The sequence below is a fragment of the Lagopus leucura genome, unplaced genomic scaffold (genome assembly GCF_019238085.1).
Source record: "Lagopus leucura isolate 7727_CA_CO unplaced genomic scaffold, USGS_WTPT01 Super-Scaffold_741, whole genome shotgun sequence".
In the NCBI taxonomy this organism is placed as follows: domain Eukaryota; kingdom Metazoa; phylum Chordata; class Aves; order Galliformes; family Phasianidae; genus Lagopus; species Lagopus leucura.
The window spans coordinates 4,390,106-4,410,739 of NW_024962256.1; the positions used below are offsets into that span (position 1 = coordinate 4,390,106).

General features: G+C 37.3%; 1 protein-coding gene across 2 annotated transcripts in view; it reads right to left on the minus strand.

Annotated features, from left to right (window-relative positions):
- The window catches only part of LOC122175915 (nebulin related anchoring protein), a 46,131-nt gene that overhangs the window by 1,330 nt on the left and 24,167 nt on the right, over positions 1–20,634 (minus strand). For both annotated transcript variants that reach the window (XM_042863946.1, XM_042863945.1), the window contains exons 22-41: positions 19,577–19,681; positions 19,009–19,116; positions 18,076–18,387; positions 17,000–17,104; positions 14,845–14,943; positions 12,953–13,057; positions 12,476–12,583; positions 12,024–12,137; positions 10,929–11,126; positions 10,099–10,203; positions 8,994–9,092; positions 8,092–8,196; positions 7,632–7,739; positions 5,687–5,998; positions 4,243–4,347; positions 3,478–3,576; positions 3,264–3,368; positions 1,600–1,707; positions 667–978; positions 256–408 (exon numbers count right to left, since the gene is read on the minus strand). In XM_042863946.1, coding sequence (XP_042719880.1) covers positions 256–408; positions 667–978; positions 1,600–1,707; positions 3,264–3,368; positions 3,478–3,576; positions 4,243–4,347; positions 5,687–5,998; positions 7,632–7,739; positions 8,092–8,196; positions 8,994–9,092; positions 10,099–10,203; positions 10,929–11,126; positions 12,024–12,137; positions 12,476–12,583; positions 12,953–13,057; positions 14,845–14,943; positions 17,000–17,104; positions 18,076–18,387; positions 19,009–19,116; positions 19,577–19,681 — 2,865 coding nt within the window. The remainder of the gene's footprint in view (positions 1–255; positions 409–666; positions 979–1,599; positions 1,708–3,263; positions 3,369–3,477; positions 3,577–4,242; positions 4,348–5,686; positions 5,999–7,631; positions 7,740–8,091; positions 8,197–8,993; positions 9,093–10,098; positions 10,204–10,928; positions 11,127–12,023; positions 12,138–12,475; positions 12,584–12,952; positions 13,058–14,844; positions 14,944–16,999; positions 17,105–18,075; positions 18,388–19,008; positions 19,117–19,576; positions 19,682–20,634) is intronic.

Consider the following 20,634-nt stretch of genomic DNA (forward strand, 5'->3'; position numbering starts at 1 on the left):
AGTTTAAGAAAATCCTATCCTGTGGCACTTTTAGTCCCTACAGGAATTCCTCAGCTATAACAGATCGGAATTCCCTTGTGAGGTTCCTTCAAATTGAAGCCTACAAAAAGACACAAAGCTTGGGGAGGGAATCACATATATTCTGTTTAAAGTAAGGGGGAGAACTGTAATCTCCAGGGAGCATTAAACAGGCTGTGTGCCTAGCTGCCTTCTCGAGAGCACAACTGTAGCTATTTGAGAAGAATGGTTACTTACAGCTTCAGGTCCGTACTGAGCAGAAGCAGCCTGCAACCCCATTTCCCGAAGGTACGCCAGCTCAGCAGCTCTTCTTGCCCTTTCCACTTTATAAGAACCTGGGGGAGTCCAGCCGATGCCTCTGAGCCAGTTCAAGTCAGACTTGTATTTTACCTAAGAGAAACATACAATAGTATGTATTACTATTAACCACATGCTCTGTGTTTTCAAGAGAAAGAGAGAGTATACAAAGAGGAACAGGGTTAATAGTGAACAAATTGTTTTGTGGGTTTTTTGCGTTTTGTTTGTTTTTTTTTTTTCAGTCTGTAGTTGTTTTAAGAATGATTTTGTTGATAAATTAGGTCTGTGATGACACTGCCACCCAGATAGCTCTTAGCACTGGGAAGGAGAGTGCCTCTCAGTTGTACTTACATCACTCTGCAGCTTGTAGGCCTGCTTTGCGTGTTTCACATTTAGCTGCTCAGGATCACAAGTGTATTGGTGCAAGGGTTGCTTGTAGTTAACATTGCTGGCAAGCTGCTGGCTTCTCTTAGCATGGAGGAACCCTGGCTGGTTAAGGTGACTCTGAAAATGTGCTCTGTTTTGGGTGTATCCACTCCTGTATAGGTTGTCACTCTGGAGTTTTCCCACTCTGAGGACATGTCCGATGTGGGCATCACCATCTGCATTGAAGAATCCAATCATGTGGCCTCTGTCTCGCAGGAAGGCTTCTCTGTATTTGTACTGAGAAAGATGCAGAGAAAAGTATAATTTTCACATTCAGATTATCTTCAAATTCCATTATGAAACAACACATCCTCCCCTAGCTTTTAGTAATGTTTTTTGTGTTGCACAGAGACCACAGGTTTGTTTGATATCAAAATACATCTCCTAATCTAATATGACACTACAGGAGAATGACCTTGATGTTAATTTTTAAGGGACTGGAACAAATGGGGCCCAAAGTAATCCTCTCTCAAAAGTAACCAGAAGTCTTATTCTGTACTAAGTAAACATCTCAAGCATGCAGCTCTTCCATATTCAGCTTTCCTGCTGACTGAGGTCTTCTGTGTTCAAAGGTGACCCACTTTATTCTAGCTCATGCCTGACTATTCATAGCCTGGTACCTAGTTTATGTAACTACAATACAAAAAATGAAACAGAGCAGCTTGGTATTGGACATTATCAATGAGAGCCTATAGTTGGAAATCTTCGTATTTAAATGGCATTTACTTCACTGGTTACCAATTTTCACACACACACACACAGACACAAAGTTTCCTTTTGTCTTATTCACCCATTTTTGCAGAGTGGGGGTGGCATGGGAATAAGATTGGGAAGTGTTTGAAGAAGAGCAATTCTTACATCACTAGCAATCTCTCTTGAAGCCTTTGCTGTCTGGAATGGAATGGCGTCAATCCTAAAATCATAGCCAGATGCTCTTGTCTGTTCCCAAGATGTTTTATACGCTTTCTGTGTTGAAAAGAAAAGAACAAAACAGTCATTTCCCCCTTGCAGTTTCTTAAGTGTAGTCCCATGACTGTAATAATAAATGTTTTATCCTACTGGGCTTGTTTGTTTCAAGAGTCATCAGTACCATCTCCAAGGTTTTGATCCAGTTCTACAGCCCTTCAACTTGTTTTCTATTCCCCATAACGATAAAATGTCTCATCTGAAAAATGCCACTAGGGTTTCCTTTTGTACATGAATGTCGTTGTTTCTGATTGGGTTTAATTTATATTAGAAACTGTGATGCATCAGTCACATCAATATTGCATTGATATTACTCTTATTCTCTCTTTTGATGCATGCACTTGCAGTGTCTTGGGTTTCATGGCATCATAATTTCAGTACTAGTTAGTTCAAGCTTTTCTAATGATTCCTGTCTCTATTTCATAGCCACATGTGGCTTCATTAATTCATCTGAAATAACAACCAGTTCTAACATATTTAATGTGACTTTGTGGGTGTGAAATACATTTACATCTTGAAGAGAAATTTCTCTAGATTTGGCTCTTCTTTCTTTAGTAGCATTCTTACGACAGCTTCCAGTCCTACTACCCAGCTGTTGCACCTTAGCAGATACTTTTGGCTGTCCCTTTCTGATTTTATTGATTGGTTTTCTGGAAGACTTTGATCCATCCTTTTGAAGGTTTGAAATTATATGAGGAAAACAGCACGATATCTATTTCATATTTCAAAAAATATTCTCATGTTTCACTGATGGATTTAGTGCCAGCTGATGCTTAATTTGAAAGTAAATTAAGATGCTAGAAGTCCTGCCAGAACCAGTAGCCTGGATAGAACCAATGCAAACATTAAGAGATGTTTTGTTAATAGGTTTAGGGCTGATCTTTTGTTTGTGTACAATCACCCCTTTGCCACGTTATTTTTTTTCATCTGTCACATCAAAGAACTTAAATCCTATTTCTTTCTTGTACATATAGAAGACCTACCAACAAATGAGAAACTAAAAACTTTTTTCAAACTAAGATCACTCTGACCCTGCAGCTAAAGATGACAAATTTGATCATAACTATTAGCAACAGACCGTGTGCCACTGTATGAAGTAAAGTGGAAAAAAGATCTCTTTAAACCAATTCCACTCAATGATTCATTTGCACTCTATCAGTAAGGACTGTGCCTAAGGGATCAGTTCAATGCAACATTGCAGCTTCATGAAGATAGATCATACAGTCAAGGAAAGAGAGGGATTCTCTCTCTGCCTCATCAAATGTAAGAAAAAAGATTTATATTTATAAGAAATTATACCTAAACTTTAGGACTGAAATGTTTAATAATAGCTTCTTGTCCTAGGAAGCAGAACTAATTTTTAAAAGAAAAATAAACAATTTTTCCTGATCCCTCCCTCTCAGGCCAAGCAGCATATTGGCAGTCCACAAGCTCTGCCTTTTTCAGTTCAAAGAACCTGACTTCTACACCTTCATGAAAGCTTTTCATTTCCAAGCAAATTTGTTTTCTTTAATGACTGTTATGAACTCAACTCCTCAAAGTAAAATCTTACTTACATCACTGATATGAAGTGCATTCTGGCGAGCTCGGATAAAATCTGGATGATCAGGAGGCAGGGTATACCTGTGCCTGGCTTCAGAGTCTCCAGCCTTGTACAGCCTCTGAGGAGTCAAAAGACATTGAATGCAACTGATTCTGGAAGTGAGGTCAATTCTTTACTGCCTTTAGCACAACAAAAGTTAAGATCATTTATAGTCATACGAAACCTACGTCATTGCACTGCAGGTAGCTATGTTTAGCATGAATCAAATCAGGAGAGTCAACCACAGCGGTGAACTTCAAACTTCCTGGCTTCTGACGGTACTTGGTCTGGAGGAGCCAAAACAACAAACAAATACACACACAGAAGATGCTTCTGTTAGATGATATTGTGATTCCAGGTGTGCTATAATTGGAGTAAATCACCAAAATCACCTTCCTGAAGCCACAGTAATAAAAACATACTGTTTTGCTTAAGTCTTATTTGCTCTTTCAGCTGTTGAACAAGGATATCACTGTCTCATTGCTGTAATTCTGAATAACCATCCTTTTTTTTTTTTAATGTAAGGACTTTGCACTGAAAATTCATATTATAATTTATGAACACTGCATTTTTGGCAGCTTATCATTTTCTTCCATTAATTCGTGATACCAAGCAGACTAATGCACCCTCATTGTGACTGTCAATGCTGTATCTTTCTATATCACTTCCATAAGGACCTGCTTAGAATTTCATAATAGAATTTACTGCATTTATTTATTGCTACGTGTTTTGTTTATACTCTTGTGATTCATTCGGAATGGAAAATATTCAGCAGGTGTCACACAGTGGACTTGCATCTCCTGTACTGCTTCTTGGTAACTTATACCTTGTATAAACAGGCTCCCACATCAAAAGGAAATGATAAGCTACATTCGTAAGTGTCATGTAACGAGGAGCCTTGATGGTAAACAATTCCTACAGACGTGCTAACCCATGAAAGATTTATCAGTTACCTCACTGATGAGCTCGCCAGCCTTCTTTACGCTTTCTATCTGCGGAGATCTCAGAGCCATCCAGCCAACTCCTTTCATGAAGTTCAGGTCTGATTTATAGCGATGCTGTTGAAAATGAAAATCGTTAGCTATCAGTTTTGCATCCACAGCTATTAAGGTATTTTAAAAAGACTCTCTGATTCATATTAACATTTTGAGGTTTTTCATTTGCCATGCACATATCAGATCGTAAAGCCAAACTGTTTGCATTTGTTCATTCCACTAGGAATTAAATAATGTATCATATGCAAGTTACAAGAGAAGGCCCCACAAGTGAATTAGTATGACTCAAAGCAGTCAGTAATAACCTGTTTGTACTGGGCGTAAAAGAAACCCTTTTGAAATAATTTTCTGAGGTGAGTTCAAGTCAGGAATACTAATTATTTTATCTGGTGCAGGCTTCCTCATTAACCCCATTTCTAAGAGGAGACTTAAGACTCTTTCTTTATTCACATTAAAGGCTTCCTCTACTTTCTTATCCAGTAAAATGAGACAGACCCTATAAGAAGTAAAAGCCAGGAAAGTAGTCCCAGTCCCAACAATTCATACCTCTCCTATAAGCAAAAGGGATAGCAACCATGTAGCTCAAACAGGTGCTCTACATTATTCTTTCTAGGCAGCGAGGGGATGAGACAATATCACCTTAATCATTTCCCTTTGGTGTCCATAAGCAAAGAGACAAGTCTTGATGTCCTTATTCATCTCTTGTCTTCTCACTTGTTAGGGAAGCTCTGAAGTACATGCTGTTTAGGGTCTAAGTACCCTGAACTGATAAAATATCTGCACCCATGCAGCTTTATATTTGCACTAAATATCTACATCTATCTGAAAGCGTTTATGGCCAATAGCTTGTCCCTGAACAAAGGTACACATACTATGGCAAAGTGAGTCTGGATTTTGCCCATCCTGAGATTTCATTACGTCTGTCAAAGTTTGCCTGGACTTACACTTGCATGAGCAATTTCTATGAACGTGTCTGGGTTGTTTGGTATTACTAGTTCTGCTTGCAAAATGACTTTCTATCATTCCTCAAAAAAATCTCTGAGCGTTTAACCTTCTGCACAAATAATTCTATGTGTAGAACAATGGCTGTCAAACCACTGTCTGCCTGTGATCCAAGATGCTGAGAGAGTATTGATTATTACTTTTACTTTTTCTTTTATATCCCTGAGCTCTAGGATAAGTGACATGGACCACACTGATTGTCTGTCATGTTCATAACATAGGAACTTCTGATTCAGGTATATTCTATAGGCACAGAGTTAATCAGATGTCTTGATGCTAGACATTGTAAGTTTGCAAATACTGTTTCTAAAAACACTGCCCAATGTTAGCAATTTGTGCCATTCCTTTAAAGCTCTATCAATGCTAAATTCAATTTTCTGTTTACATCAGGAAAGTTTACCTCACTCTGCAGCATGTGGGCTCTTTTGGCCCATTTCATCTTCAAGTCTTCCGGGAGTGCTGTAAATTCATGGAGTCTCTTTCTATAATCTTGATCACTTGCTAAGGCCTGGGCTTTCCTTGCATGGACAAGATTCACCATGTCCATGGGCAGACAGTACTGAGACCACACTCCTTGGGATCCCTTCTTATACTCCTGTTCACTCTGTAGTTTGGCAGCACGCAAGCAATGCAGCAACCTGGTATCATCCAGAACACTTCGGGCCCCAATGTGCTTTCCTCTCTCCATCACAAAATTGTGTTTATATTGGTACTAAAAATAAAAAAAAAAAAAAAGGGTAAAAGTGAAAAAGTGCCATGCTTACACTGCTGTAGCTAAGTAGCTTAGGATAAGTCACTGAAACATCTATGCTGACTGCAAAAACAGCCAGAGGCTGCAGTGCTAAGTATTTCCCAGAATCTCTCATTGCTTTTGAGTTTAAATACCACAGTAGTTACAATATGTAAGTTAAGCACAATTCAATACATGCTCTGAATACCTTCAAAGCACTGATAATATTTAAACCTCAGATGATGCACTTTTATTAACTCTCAGTTATAATCCCATAATTAGGAATGAGAATGTAAGAGGAATAAACAAAAGAAAAAAAATATCCCTATGGTGAAACATCATGCACTCTGTAGCCTTCAGATTTGCAAATGCCACCCAGCTATTTTAAAGAGTAAATTCAGTCTTCCCAGATCAATAACTATGTTGAAAAGCCTAAGATGGTGGTCTGAACAGAAGAATAAGCACCAGCAACCCCTTGTTCTCATCTTAGCTGGGACTATAACTCTCCCTATGATCTTGCATTTATCCTCTCTGTGAAACAGTGATGATGATGATAATGATTATTTATACAGCATCAACAGGGTGCTTGGAACTTTAAAGAGAAGGCCTGGGCCCTGAAGAGTTCATAATGTAGTTGAAATGGGATAATAACACTTATCTACCACACAGGAGAGTTGCGGGGATTAAATTACTGTAGCTAATGTTTACAAAGTGCTTAGAAGATGAAGGGCCAAATTCAGATCTGTTGTAAGTGGATGTAATTCTATTACGGACTTGTACCCTTTAGAGCAGATCTGAAGCTGTAACCAAAAGCACTCTGCAAAATGTAGTTAAGTATACATTATAAATTACAGCTAGATATGTTTGCTTCATAAAACAAATGCACATGAAACAGATTCATATTTTATCATGTTAGAGATAAAATATGCAGCTAAATACTACACAAAAGAAGGAATTTTCAAAGTTAGTTTTTAGATTTTTTTTCTTCTTACATTTCTTGTGAGGAAGAGATGAACTTAGGCTTTCTGAGAAATGGGTACCACCATGTCCAAGTTTTGCCAGCAGCAACCAACTGAAAGTGTGTTTTTAGGGATAAGAAGATTTGTTTCTTCTCTTTTGGAAATTAAGGGGACACATATGCAGAGGAACATTCACTGATTTTCACTTCCTAAGCAGACAGACATCTCCTGATTTTCGGAGATTCAAAAAATGCTTTTCTGAATTCATCTCAATTCAGGAGTCCTGAGCACTTCCAAAAGTCAGTTCAAAGCAGGGTGGACAGAATTAGTGGGCGCTTTATAATGTGAGAAGCTAAAAGCCTGGAGAGGAACAGAATCTCTCTGATTTATCTGTCTGCAAATACTTTAATTCACCAGCTATTTCCCAGTGGAAGATGTTTAACTGAGCTTGGCTCTCGATTAGCAAGGATTCTTACTTTTTTTTTTTTTTTTTTTAATTCACACAAAGAATCTCATTCATAAGTAATATATTCTGTCTCACACTTGTCTCACATGGTTATGGAGTTGCTTTAATTCAGTAAAATCTGCTTTAGACATTGTTTTACATGAAGTTAACAGGAATTAGGCAAGATGGAAGGTTGAATCATTCAACTCACATCACTGGCAATTTCTCTGGAGGCCCTTGCAGTCTGGAAGGGGAGTGCTTCCATTGTCAGCTTGTAGCCTTGAGCACGTAGATTATGCCAAGATTCCCTGTATTTCACCTAAAGTAGGAGAGGCACATGTAGATTGCTCTTTCGCTTTTACATGCACAAAGGAATAAACAAAGGAACCCTCTTTCATTTGTTATTCTGAGTTACTCATTCCTCATAATCAAAGGATTTTTTTTTTAAATTATCTTGAGGAAATCCTACTATCTCAGGCTAAGCAAGTCCTATATTTCATGTAGATTTAATTTACAACTACATGTATGCTAATGGAAATAAATATCATTATAATCAAATCAGGGAAAGCATAAATAGAACAGATCTAAGAAGTCCTTTACTTATCCTCCCTCCTTGCCACTGCACAATTTATCCTCCAACTCAAATAAGTATAAGAAATACAAAAATTTACATCGCTGAGATTGGCTGCATTTATTCTTGCTTGTGTGAACTCAGGCAGACCCAGTGTTGGTGTATAGTGATGCTGAATGTCCTCTCCTGCTGCTTTATAAAGGCGCTAGAAAAGAGACCAAAAAAGACAGTTGTGATTAATTGTCCTTAATATCTCAGTAATGCAACAGCAGTGCTTAAGTTGCTTATGATTATGGCAACTATAATCAGCCAGCACAAAAAAAAAAGCCCAAACAACTAAGAATATAACAATGCTATTTAATGGTTTGTTTTTTTTTTTTCTGGAAAGTAAATCCAGGACAAGTTTAGAACAATTTTCCTACATATACCAGGATGCCAACCCACTGTGTTGGTAGCATTACATTTACATTTCCAGCAGGGCTGAAGGGTACCTAAAACCATTCATTATACCTTGAACGTATGTTATTTAAGTGGGCTGGCATTTCTGGCCATCTTTTCTAGCTTAGAACTTTTCTTCATCTTATGACAGACAATTGTGATAATTTATCTGTGGGTTTCCTCCTGTTTTTTCAAAATCAGAGAAGATATTATTCTGGAGGCCTCAAAAGTAGCCCATACTGTGCAAATGAGCTCCCACAAGAACAGCATCAGATCTTTTGAGGTTTTGTTTCATGTAAAAACACTTGATAAGAGGATCCTATCATACGGACACTATTCAAGCGGTTTTGTTTTTTATTTTTAAAGAGATTGAATTGAAAAATGATATTAAATATTTTTCTGGAAATAATGAAACATGATCTAACTAGGCATAAGCAGAATTCAGTGATGCTTGCTTTCTTCTTGATGCATTTTGCTTTCGGAAGAGAATTCTCTTTCTCCCTCCATCCCTCGCTCACTGCATTTTGAAAAGCATATTTTCTGATTCACGTTAAGAGAGCCTACCTCATTAGCAATCATATTGCTGAATTTTGCATGAAGGAGGCCAGGAGAGTCTGTCACCGATGTGTACTTGAAGGAATGTGGCTGCTGACGATATTTACTCTGAGTTCATGCACAAAGAAAAATGAACAGAATAACTAAATTGTCCTGTCAAATATGGGACATTTTCCAGTACTGGCGCCCTTCTGCTTAAAGCTCTACTTTACTTTGCAAAGGATATATAACTTGTAACCTTCAAATTAATTTACCATTTGCAAATCTGAATTTGATGGATTTTAGACTCATAGGGGAAAAGAAAAGTAAGGAAGGAATAAGATGTAAAATAAAACAAGCAAAAAACTATCATGCTGAATACAGCCATGAGATTATTTCACACCTTGGTGCCATTAACATTGGCTAGAGGAATTATAATGAGGTAATCCAGTCCAGAGAAAAGGTGCTGCACAAGTCACTGAATTTTTCTGTGGTAAAGACGAGATTTCACCTAACCCATATGTCAGAATTGTGAACAAAGTAACCACAACGTCACTGCAAGGAGGTATCCATTCACTAAAACAATTACGAAGAGCATCCTACAAAGAGCAAATATTTTTCTTCTTATTTTCACATCAGTTGGAATATGGGTAATAGATCAGTGATTGGAAGACTATAAGAAGATCAGTGATCAGAGACTATAAGAAGATAACAAGACAGAGGAGAAAAAAAAAATCAGGTAAAGAGGCAGTTAAAAAAAAATGACACAAGAAGGCAGCAAGTAAAAAACTGACTGTTGGGCACTGCAGTCTAATTTTGGAGAAATAGCACAAGATACTTAATAGAAAGAGTCATGGCCTTATTTTTAGTTGAAAATCCCATTTTTAATCTAAATGAAAGTCACATAAAATAACCTACTGGGTCAGGAGAAAAGATTTGTGAAAACAGCAAACTCTGCAAATCCTGGAACTCGTTCAGGCTCACCCATCTGCACTTAGGACATGAACTGACTGATCAAACACAAGGGGAGGGAGACTAGCTCTATCCTGTGTGCCACTTTGCCAGCCCAGTTTAATGGAAAGACATCTGGCAAACTCTTGTATGCTGTGGAGAAATCAAAAACCTCTTTTGTTACCTCACTGATGAGTTCAGAGGCTTTCTTCTTTCCTTCAATCTCTAGGGCCCCTAGAGTAATACATCCAACTCCTCTCATAAAGTTCATGTCAGACCGATATAAATTCTAAGGAAAACCAAGCAGAAGTAATTACAAGTTTGTGTTTGAAATGCCCTATATTTGTTCATCCAAAAATACACAATACATTTATTCAAATAAATCCACTAAAATTTGTCTGTGATAGGTACTGTTAAGGCTCTTTGCCCTACATTCTTTTGTTTATGTGCATATTGCACTGGCAGACCTACAGAGGTTCTGAATTGTACTAAATCCCATGAACACTGAGTGGACTCCAAACATCCATTTGTAACCTTGAAAATCTGCTCCAGATAAATAAATTTCATTCGTATCTTATATTAATTACGTCTACATAGTTTTTATTTGCAGGTCTTTTTCAAGTCCGATCTTTAACAATAAGCATTTTCCTTCTGGAAGTACAAATTACTCTTAGCCAGACACAAATCAACTCAAATAGTTGCTAAATAGTTTTCATGGTAATCAAGACCTTAAAAAGAATATTTTATCAACAGTGCAGTCATACTCACTTGCAAGCACTCCTTGCCCAGTCATCAAAGACTGCTTTACTTTATCTCTCAGTGTGGTGCGATCACAGACACTGCACAACTGCTCCAACAGATAAGCAACTCATCCTGGTTGCAATCAAGGGGGAACAGCTATTGTTTATCTACCAGCCCCCACTCAAATACATACCATCAGCTGCCACAATTTGGAACCGAATTATTTTCAATCACACCCAACTGGGAAATATTGCTGGGATATTTTGCAATTACCTCACTCTGTAGTTTATATGCATTCTTGGCACACTGCAATCTCAGATCATCAGTCAAAGAAGTGTACTGGTGTAGCAGCTGTCTGTATTCTTGTTCACTGACCAAAGACTGGGCTTTCCTGGCATGCACCAAGTTTATCATATCGAGTGGCAGATGGAAGTGAGTCTTTGTATCCTCAAAACCTTGCTTATATTTCACCTATCAAATAAAAAACAGATCACACATAGAATTACAGCACAGCAATGCAATGTTATATCATCATATCACACATCTAATTGCAGCATAGTAATCAGAATTCACATCTTGATCAGAAGGGATATTATCCATATCCAGCATAAATTTTTAAAAGTGCATTCCTGAATTTAACTATACTGAGCATGCTCAATATTTGTATTTAGAGTATGTGGCAGCCTATTCTTCATCAAAATAGTAGCCATCTACATTATATTTAACTAAGTTGAGATATTATAAAGAATTTTCATTTTTGTTACTGTGAAATACATTGAATCTATAAAATTACCAAACTGATGACAGAACTCTCTATTTTCTGTATCTCTAGAAAGCACAACAAGGAGTTGAAGCTACTGCTTGGGAATAAAACACAGCCATGTATTTGAAACGCTACAAACCCCCACTCAAAATATTTGTTGGTGCCTACTATTCAGCGCCCAGCTTCATCTCAGTATTAAATATTATTTTTAGGGTTGTTGGGATTTTCCCCTTCTTTTCACTTGCTGTCTCAGGAAGAGGATCTAACAGAAATCTTCAGATAATTTTTTTCACGTGAAATTTCCTAATCGGAATATGCAAAATTGAGATGCTCAGGTAGTTCATCCAGATAAGGAAAACCCAGATCTACTGATCAAACTGACTTAAAGTCATCTGACAGATGACTCAATTCTTTAGACACTTGTTTTACCTTTGTCAGTCTAAGAACACCATCACACAAGAAAGAATCTTAGTACAAGCACAGAACTCACTGAAATGAAATAGCATGACAAGAAGCTAGTTCACAGCTCATTATACTTTCCATAAGAACCCATGCACCATTAGGAATCAATTCCAAAACTTCCACATCTTCCTTTTCATACTTACATCGCTCTGTAGGGATGACGCATGGACTGAATGAGCAATACGAATATCACCATCCAGGCCATATGAACCAATCATCTGCCCTTTCATTTTCTCAAATGCTTCCTTATACTTGTGCTGAGACAGAAACAAGAATAGAAATATGAACAGGACTGAAGAGAAATTAAGAATGAAGAATTAAAAATTAAGAACTGTTACAAATCCAATAAAAAGATTTACATATTGCAGAAGGAGAGCTACAAATAGTAAATTCTGGTTATGCGTAGTTGTGGTGGCCTACATCTCCTGAACAATCCCTAAGATTGCCCAGTCCCTCCATCAGCTAGTCTGATTGGCTTTGCTTTAGCAAGCCTTCCTTTGGTAGTTACCAATAACAATTAATTGTGTCTGCACCTCCAAAACTACAATAACTAACAAGAAGGAAGCTGAACGTCTCCCACATGTAGTTCACCTACATCGCTTATGATTTCACCCGAAGCCTTAGCTGCCTGGAAGGGAATGGCATCGAGTCTCAGCTGATATCCACCATCTTTCATCTTTTGCCAGGACTCCTTGTAGCATATCTAGCAAATAGACAAGAGGAGAGAAATACAGATGGACTAATATTGCAGCATTATTAGTGATGTTACCAGAACATTTTCATTCTATTCTAACACAGAAGGCCACAGCAAATGAAACTATCAAGATGCAACAGGAATAATTAGATTGCAAATGGTCATCATAAAACTGTAGTTGGTTGATCTCGATCTTTCTAACTTACGAGAAGTTTGGCAAGAAGTTTCATTTCTCATTTTACTTTGGAGACATTTAGACCATAGAGTAATCATACACAAGGGAAAGTAAGAAAAAAAAAAGTTTGCCTGTATAAGACAAATGGCAAAGCACTGTGAATTTTTCATTTTTCTTTAATATTTTAAAGGACAGATTTATACCTCACTGATATTCTTGGTGTTTAATTTAGCCCGAAGGATTTCAGGAAGATCTGTTGTTAGCGTATACTGATGCTTTACACTTTCTCCATGCTCCTTGTACAACCTCTGCAAACAGAAATGAGTTTTAGTAGTAAGTATTCAATATATGTTCACCAAATAATTTTGTCCAAAATAAAGTACATGAATAGATTTATAGAAAGCAAAGACTACAAGAAAGTGATAGCAGCATTAAATACAGGCAACTATATGAGTCAAAAAGAACTTAAGGTGTTTCATGCATTTATTAGCTAGTGTATGCTAGAGAGGAACTCCTTGAAGTTATGAGCATATAAATCGATACGACAATTCAAAGCTCTGGATATTAATTTGATAAGACTTCCAGCATACGTGAATAAGGGGAGGGAGAATAAACAGTGTTTATTAAGGATATGCAGCCATAAGTGGCCCACCAGCATTTCTGAAATATCACAGAGATCACACATCTTTCCAAATTCATTCATATTTAGCAGATGAATACACTGATAATTATCAGTGCAATTACTCCAATTTTATTTCCAGAGCTAACTGCAAGGGGTGCTCTATAGTCAATAGAAAGAAATAAAAAAAACTCAGAGGCAACTGATCCCAGCTGCATGGACTACTATCAATCTTTGGAGGAAGATTATAGGGTTGACTCAGGACTAGGTGACTTTAAGATGTCTACAGACAGATAAGAGATGTTCCATGGGGTTAACTGGAACTTCACCTACAATGGCTATCCAGAGTTCACCTCTTTCAAGTTACTTTTCTTTCCTTTATTAGTTTCTTCTTACATTGACACTGTAGTTCTCAGACTACCACATATAGCCACCTCTCCTTCTGGCCTTAGGTACAACCTGTATCTTGACCACCCAGCTTGTCTTTCCCAGGCTGTTATTCCCACATAAGTGTTTGAGAGCCTCGGGATAAGAATGAACCTGTGTGTTTCACCCTGCTGTCACTTTCTTTAGCAAGTACACCCACTTGCAATGCAGCTCCACGAGAGGAAAATTAATGAGAACTCCATGTGTGAAGAAGTAGAACAGCAGACTGATTTTGATGGTGGCTCAGTGGAACAAAATGACTTATATTTATCCTGCCTGAGACGTAAGTCTTTTGGATCTTATTAATTAAACCAAAGGCACAGACACTATAAGCATTACAATAGCATGTGTTTTACACAAAGTCTTTCATCTTCTTCTTCACTTTAAAAATATCTATTTTCACAATGAAACATCCTCTCATGTTTGAAACTTGTCTTTTTTGAGTGACTTTTGCTTATTATTCACTTCAGCATTATCCCAGTTAAGTCTACAATAGTTTTAAATCGCTCTACTATTAAAAATAAACATGTTTAAACACCAAACAGCCTCCATTCTTTCCTTTAACATCTCCCCTCCTGAATTTCTCTCTCAGCAGGTTGACAGCTTGAAACAATTTATTTTTTCTTCCTTGTCACGCTGTCTCAGATTTTGTTTCCAAAGAATATGCAGAAATTGAAATTTGAAAGAATTGTTTGAAAAGTAAGAGGAACCCCAAATAGGTTCTTCCTCAATGAATCTCAAAAGGTCAGCACTCTCTAAAGGTCAAAGGTCAGCCTTACTCCTAAATTTTACTTCTGAGAAAAAGAAAAAAAAACTGTCTGAATGTCTTTTTTACACGAAATTTGCATTCACTTTAGTGGGATTTGTATGACTTCCCGTTTCAAGTTAGAAACATGTTTTTTGTGAGATGCACCACACCAGAACACGGAAGTTTTATGGTTCCCAAGGATTATCTCAGAGAAAGAAAGAGAGAGAAAGCCAGTGCTTCAATCGGGGCGTTCAAAGAGGATACCACTCTTATAATCATAATGTATATACATTATAACTTACATCCACAGCCTGGTTATAACTAATTCTAGCCTGGATCATCTCAGGAGTGTCTTTAATACTGGTAAACTTCAAAGCATATGGATGCTGACGGTACTTCTTCTGTTGAGCAGAAAAAGATCAAAGCTGTGAATTTTGTGCTGCTCTTTCATGCTATTTGAAAGAGAAAAATCATAGGTTGCTGGAGATTAGAGTGAATTTGTGAACATAATTATTATTCCTCTTTCCTCATCTTCATGTCCTAGGTACTTTCAGATTAATATTTGTTTCAATTTAACAATAACCTTTTGCCGATTAATATTAAAGTATTTCTCCCAAAATATAAAGAAAACATTTCAAAATCAGATATGTCTACTTAAATACTCCAGGACTCAGGATTTGAAAATCTTTTTCAGGTAGCTTCAAATACAGTATGACTTATATTTTTTATTTATAGTTCCTTTAAGCAAGAAATGGTATATGATTGTGATGCTTTAATAATGGCAATGGCTAAACTACTGTTTCAAGGGCTAGGTTTTTTCCTTGCTTACCTGTAGCAAATCTGTGCAGCCATTAACACCGTGCCTAATTGTTGTGGTACATGATACTAATTTTGCGTGTTTGAAAGGACCCATAAAAGCCTCTGATATGGTCCAGTCAGTAAAATCTTCCCTTCCTGCACGAGTGGTCCTATACACATCATTACTCTTATCACTTCTCCAAATAGCATGTACTAAGTATCCTGATATCTGTGATGAACTCCCAAGTCAATAAGTATGTTCATGACTCTTGGAAACTGTTCACATCCGTGTACAAGGCTAAAGCCATGTCATCCTTCTTTAATTTAACACAATCCCCAGAAGTTACTCTGAGACAATATACTGAATCTTTGAGGACTTAAAATGACAATGTAAAACATATTAAATCTTTTAAGCGTATCAAGCAATATTTTGATTACAGATAGAAATCCCTTAAAAACAAGCAATCTCATTGATTTTAACTGAGGAAAGAAGCGGGTTACTCTTTGTCTTGTTCAGTTGTAAAAACGAACATTAGTTGATGAGAACATCCCCTACATAAAATTCAAAAAGCAATTGCTTTTTAGCAGTAAAACAAGTAATTCATGGACTGTATACAAAAGTCAACATTTTGTGAGTGAAAATTTGAGATGACATGAACAACCTACCTCGGTCAAATTTCTGTGTGGCAAATTTGTCACTACTATGCATCAAAATGGCATGCTTTATACAGATTCACAGTTACTGTCCCAGCTGACACTAGCTTTTATGAAGCTATCTCACTTCATGCTAGCTGAGGATATAATTTATTGTATCTAAAATAAACATCCATCTTCAATGCAGATGGTTATACAGGAAAAGAAAAATAATGGTAGCAATCAGGCAGATGTGAAGAACAACCATATGGTTCTGAGACCAGTGGCTTTATCGTTATTCTCACTGAATGAATGGACAGATGATTCTTGTATCATCAGTGGTTATCTAATAAAATCACAAAACTCAGTGTACTACTACAGCAGGTTTGGCCAATAGGACTCCCTCTGAAATAACAGAAACAGAATGCTATGAGCCTTTGAATCATTTCCACCACTACTTCCTTTGAAGGCCTCTTGGGACTGGCACAAAGGATTCTGGAGCTTGCCTTACCTGTAAGTGGCATTGGTTATAGAGAGAAATAAGGATGAAAACTACTCAGAAATATATATATATATATATATATAGACACACACAGCTACATACAAAGATATCTATATGAATTTCAATAGCTAACGTGAATATATCTCAAAAAGGAGCAAGGAGGAACATGTATCTGTTACAAAAGAAGGTTCTCAGTCCAATGACTACATCTTTTCATCATCTCTCCTGTTTTGCTTCATTAAAAAGGTAGGCTAGTGGGTAGCAATTGAGCACTGTTTGATTGCCATTATTATTCATAATATCATTTGTCACCTACTTTGTTTTTGCAAAGGCTATATGGACTCCTACTGGTGTGTGTTTGGTATCTGGTTTCCCTCTAATTACCAGTTCTATCCCTGGTTTTGAGGGCTTTCATGTGATATGCCTTTTTCTTTTCCCTTTGAGTGGAAATTATTTTAATTTTATACAGACATTTTGCAGACATTATGCAGCAAATTCTGTTGCATGCTGTCATGAAATCTCACCTCACTAATGAGTTCTCCTGCCTTCTTAGCCTGCTCCACATTTAATGACCCAGTGGCTATCCATCCAGTTCCTTTCATCCAGTTCAAATCTGCTCTATATCGGTTCTGACAAAGAAAAAAAAATCATCCTATTGTTGGTGTTCATACACTTAAAATGCCATTTAAATATTCAGCCATCTCAGGAACTACAGCCAAGTCAAATTAGTTCCTGCTTGTGTTCTTTTCACTATTGCACAGTTGCAAGGAAAGCAAAATAAATTACAGAATGAGATAGCAGTACTAAGACTCTAACACTAGTGCACATGTTTTGCAAGGCAAATAGTAATAGTAGTCTATACCTTACTGTTATTTGTACTCTTTGCTCTAACTTAGCAAAAAACTTCAATTCCACTGTGCGTAGCATCTGGTGTGTGCTGTTTAGAAGGTTACAAATGATTTGCAATGATATGAATTGCCAATTAACATTTTCACACCACTATTCTTTTTCTATACTGGAGGGAAGGCATTGTGTTGTCTTTTTGTCTTCCTCCGTGTGACATTAAGGAGCAAGTGCACAGATGTAGTCCTTCACAAAATGCTTCCTACCAACAGCCTACTAAATTGCAAAAGCTTATACAAGCTCCAGAGGCAGTTTTCTCAAAGAACTTGGAAGCATTTCAGCACCAGCACCTTAACAAAATCTGAAAACGTATCTATCTTAGTTTCCTTTAAAAGTTCTAACTTAAGAACTCAGAATGGCAGATTGCCATATAGTGACCACATACAGTGTCAGACAGTGCATCTGACCACTTCAGGTGAGTACATAGTCTCCATATAGAATCTTATCACCATTTTACTTATGCTATTTAACCTCCCTGTGCATTAGGTAAAACATATTAATTGATGTATATCTTAAGTGAATCACAAGGTGGTTAAACAGGTGGTTAATAATTACTGCCTTTGTATTGACTATTGAAGTTTTGAAAAATTAAGTGCACATCATGGCATCAGAAAGCATCAGCACATAAAGAAATTCAGCACTAAGCATCTGAAGGAGTTGAATAAAGGCACTGAAATACCGTAAGCTCTGCACTTACGTCACTCTGCAATCCATACGCCCACTTGGCCCATGCCACTTTCCTGTCAGTAGGCAAAACAGTGTAATGATGGAGGGCTGTCCTGTATCCTTTATCTGAAGCCAAATTCTGAGCCTTTTTGGCATGGACAAGGTTAGCCATATCCAGGGAGACCTGGAACTGATTCTTTGTGTCCTCAAATGCCTTCTTGTACTCCAGATCACTCTGCAGTTTTGACATTTGAAGGGAATGAGCCATCTTTGAATCTTCCTCCACAGCTTTTACTCCAATCAGCTTACCCTTCATCTTCTCATAACCTTCCTTATATTTAATCTGTGAAGAAAAACATAGACCATGATTCAAATCATCTAAGTTACCAAACTGACAGCTCTACTTGTAGTAATGCAACGCTCTATCAGCATTGTGACACACTGGATCCTCAATGCAAGGACCTAAGTCCATTTGCAAGAAAGAACTGGAATGCCTTAGAAATTAGCAAGTGTCTACCAAGAATAAAAGCTTTCTCATTAATTATTCATTCTCAAAAATCTCTAAGAAATCTTTTACTGTTGGTTATCCTAAGGAAAATGAGCATTCATTCAGCACTGAGGTCAGAAGGTTCTTTCAGACATTTTCTGGTCAGGTAGAAACGTACTGTCACTTTGTTTCATAGGAGAATTCCACTTCAAGTACTAAAATTCAACCTTTTGTCAAAATAAGAATAAGAAAAGATAGTCAGCATGTGGGAAATAACTCTGAATTGCTCAGAGCAAACCTTCTGAATAATTACACAGTAACAGTCAACCAGAGAACTCCTCCATTGCTCCTTAGTGTGAATCAAGTGAGCATGGCTCAAGGCACAGAAAGAGATGTGACACATCCTCAAAACTCTGATAGCAACCTGGACTGTCAGCTGTCTGAATACTAAAGAACTTTGAGGAAGTCCATACTCACATCACTTGCCAGATCCCTCTTTGCCTTAGCTGTCAAGAATGACAAAGCATCCAGACGAAGAACAAATCCTTTTTCCTTCTGCTTCTCCCAGCTACTTCTGTACAGTTTCTAAAGAGATGAAAATAACACAGTGTCCTTACTATTGCCAGTATATTCTACTTGTTTTCTAGTCACAGTGAAATCTCTGAAGTAATATCAAACCACCATACACTCATGACCATACATTTAAGAATCAGATCTTACTCTCATCACTTGCTATCTTCCCTTACACACTGTGCATACTGTAACCCCACTATCCTACTGGCTCCAGTGAAACTTTCAGTATGCCTTCATCTGAGTGAAGGTAAGCACATGGAAAATACACAGCTTCAAACTCTAAAAGTGACAAGTCTTCAGAGCAGTGGATGTGATAAGTATTTAATTGAAAACAAATTGACCATAAAGTTTTCACATTTAAAACAGTTGGACCTTCTCATAGAAGGAGTCTGACTTCCACCCACAGAACCAACATTTCAACTGCAGCTATTCACAGGGCTTAGAGAATCCAATCCACGGTCTCACACAGTACCTCACTGATATTGGCAGCATTTGCTTTGGCCAATAAGAAGACAGGGTCATCTTTGGTGATGGTGTACTGATGAAGAAACTGCTCTTTTCCTGACCTGTAGGCAACCTGTCCCAGAAAGCAAAGTGCGGTCAACAAACCGTAGTCCATGCTTAATTTTGAAGAAACAATAGTCAAAACATCCTAAATATTCAAGGATTTGTTTCATTCTGTTTATTTGGTGAGTTAGTCTTTAGCGTCATGACTTTTTTTTTCCCCAAGTCTCAATTTAAAAGCTGACCTACAGAGCCAAGACAAAGAAATTACTCCTTCAAGGAAGTGGAGAAATAGCAAGCATATCAGGATACTTCAGTTCTCTCTCCAAAAGTTAGTTATTTAACTGATCATAAATCTGATGATAATTCATAATCTGAATCAAACATCTGCAAGAATATATTTTCTCCAGTACTAAATGGCAGCTATTATTTAGTAGTAGCTTAATAAACAACAGTAGCTTAATAAAAACAGTGAATTTCAGGGATGAAATGAAGAACACTAAGGAATTCCATCTGTAGAGAAAACATGTGACCAAGATACAGTTGCAGACATAATATTCCAGCAAGGACTACCATTCCAACTTTAAATGAAAATATCAAGGACCTTTTACGATCCAAGCAGCAAACATTTCCAGTTTACATCTCAGGGCAACTCCAACCGAGAAATTTGCTGCCCTGTTTCAGAACCCCGTGAAGCAGTTGGGAGAGCTACTGAAAAGCTATGAAAAGATGCCCCATTTCATGAAGTGCTAAATTTCTTAAATCTCACAGTGAAAAAATATATATTTTCCCTACTATAGAGCACTAAATCTAGCATTACTATTCCATCTTCAACACTCATACAAGAAGGTAGCATTATAGAGTAAATGGAGGATAAGTAATGGGAATCAGAAGACCAACATTCTCATCCTATTCATACTAGTGTTATCTCTGAGACACATAACACTCATCCAAATAAGTGCCTGTTTTTCACTGATACAAGGAATAAAAATAAAAAAAAAAAAAGGAAACAAGGTAGTTGCCTGA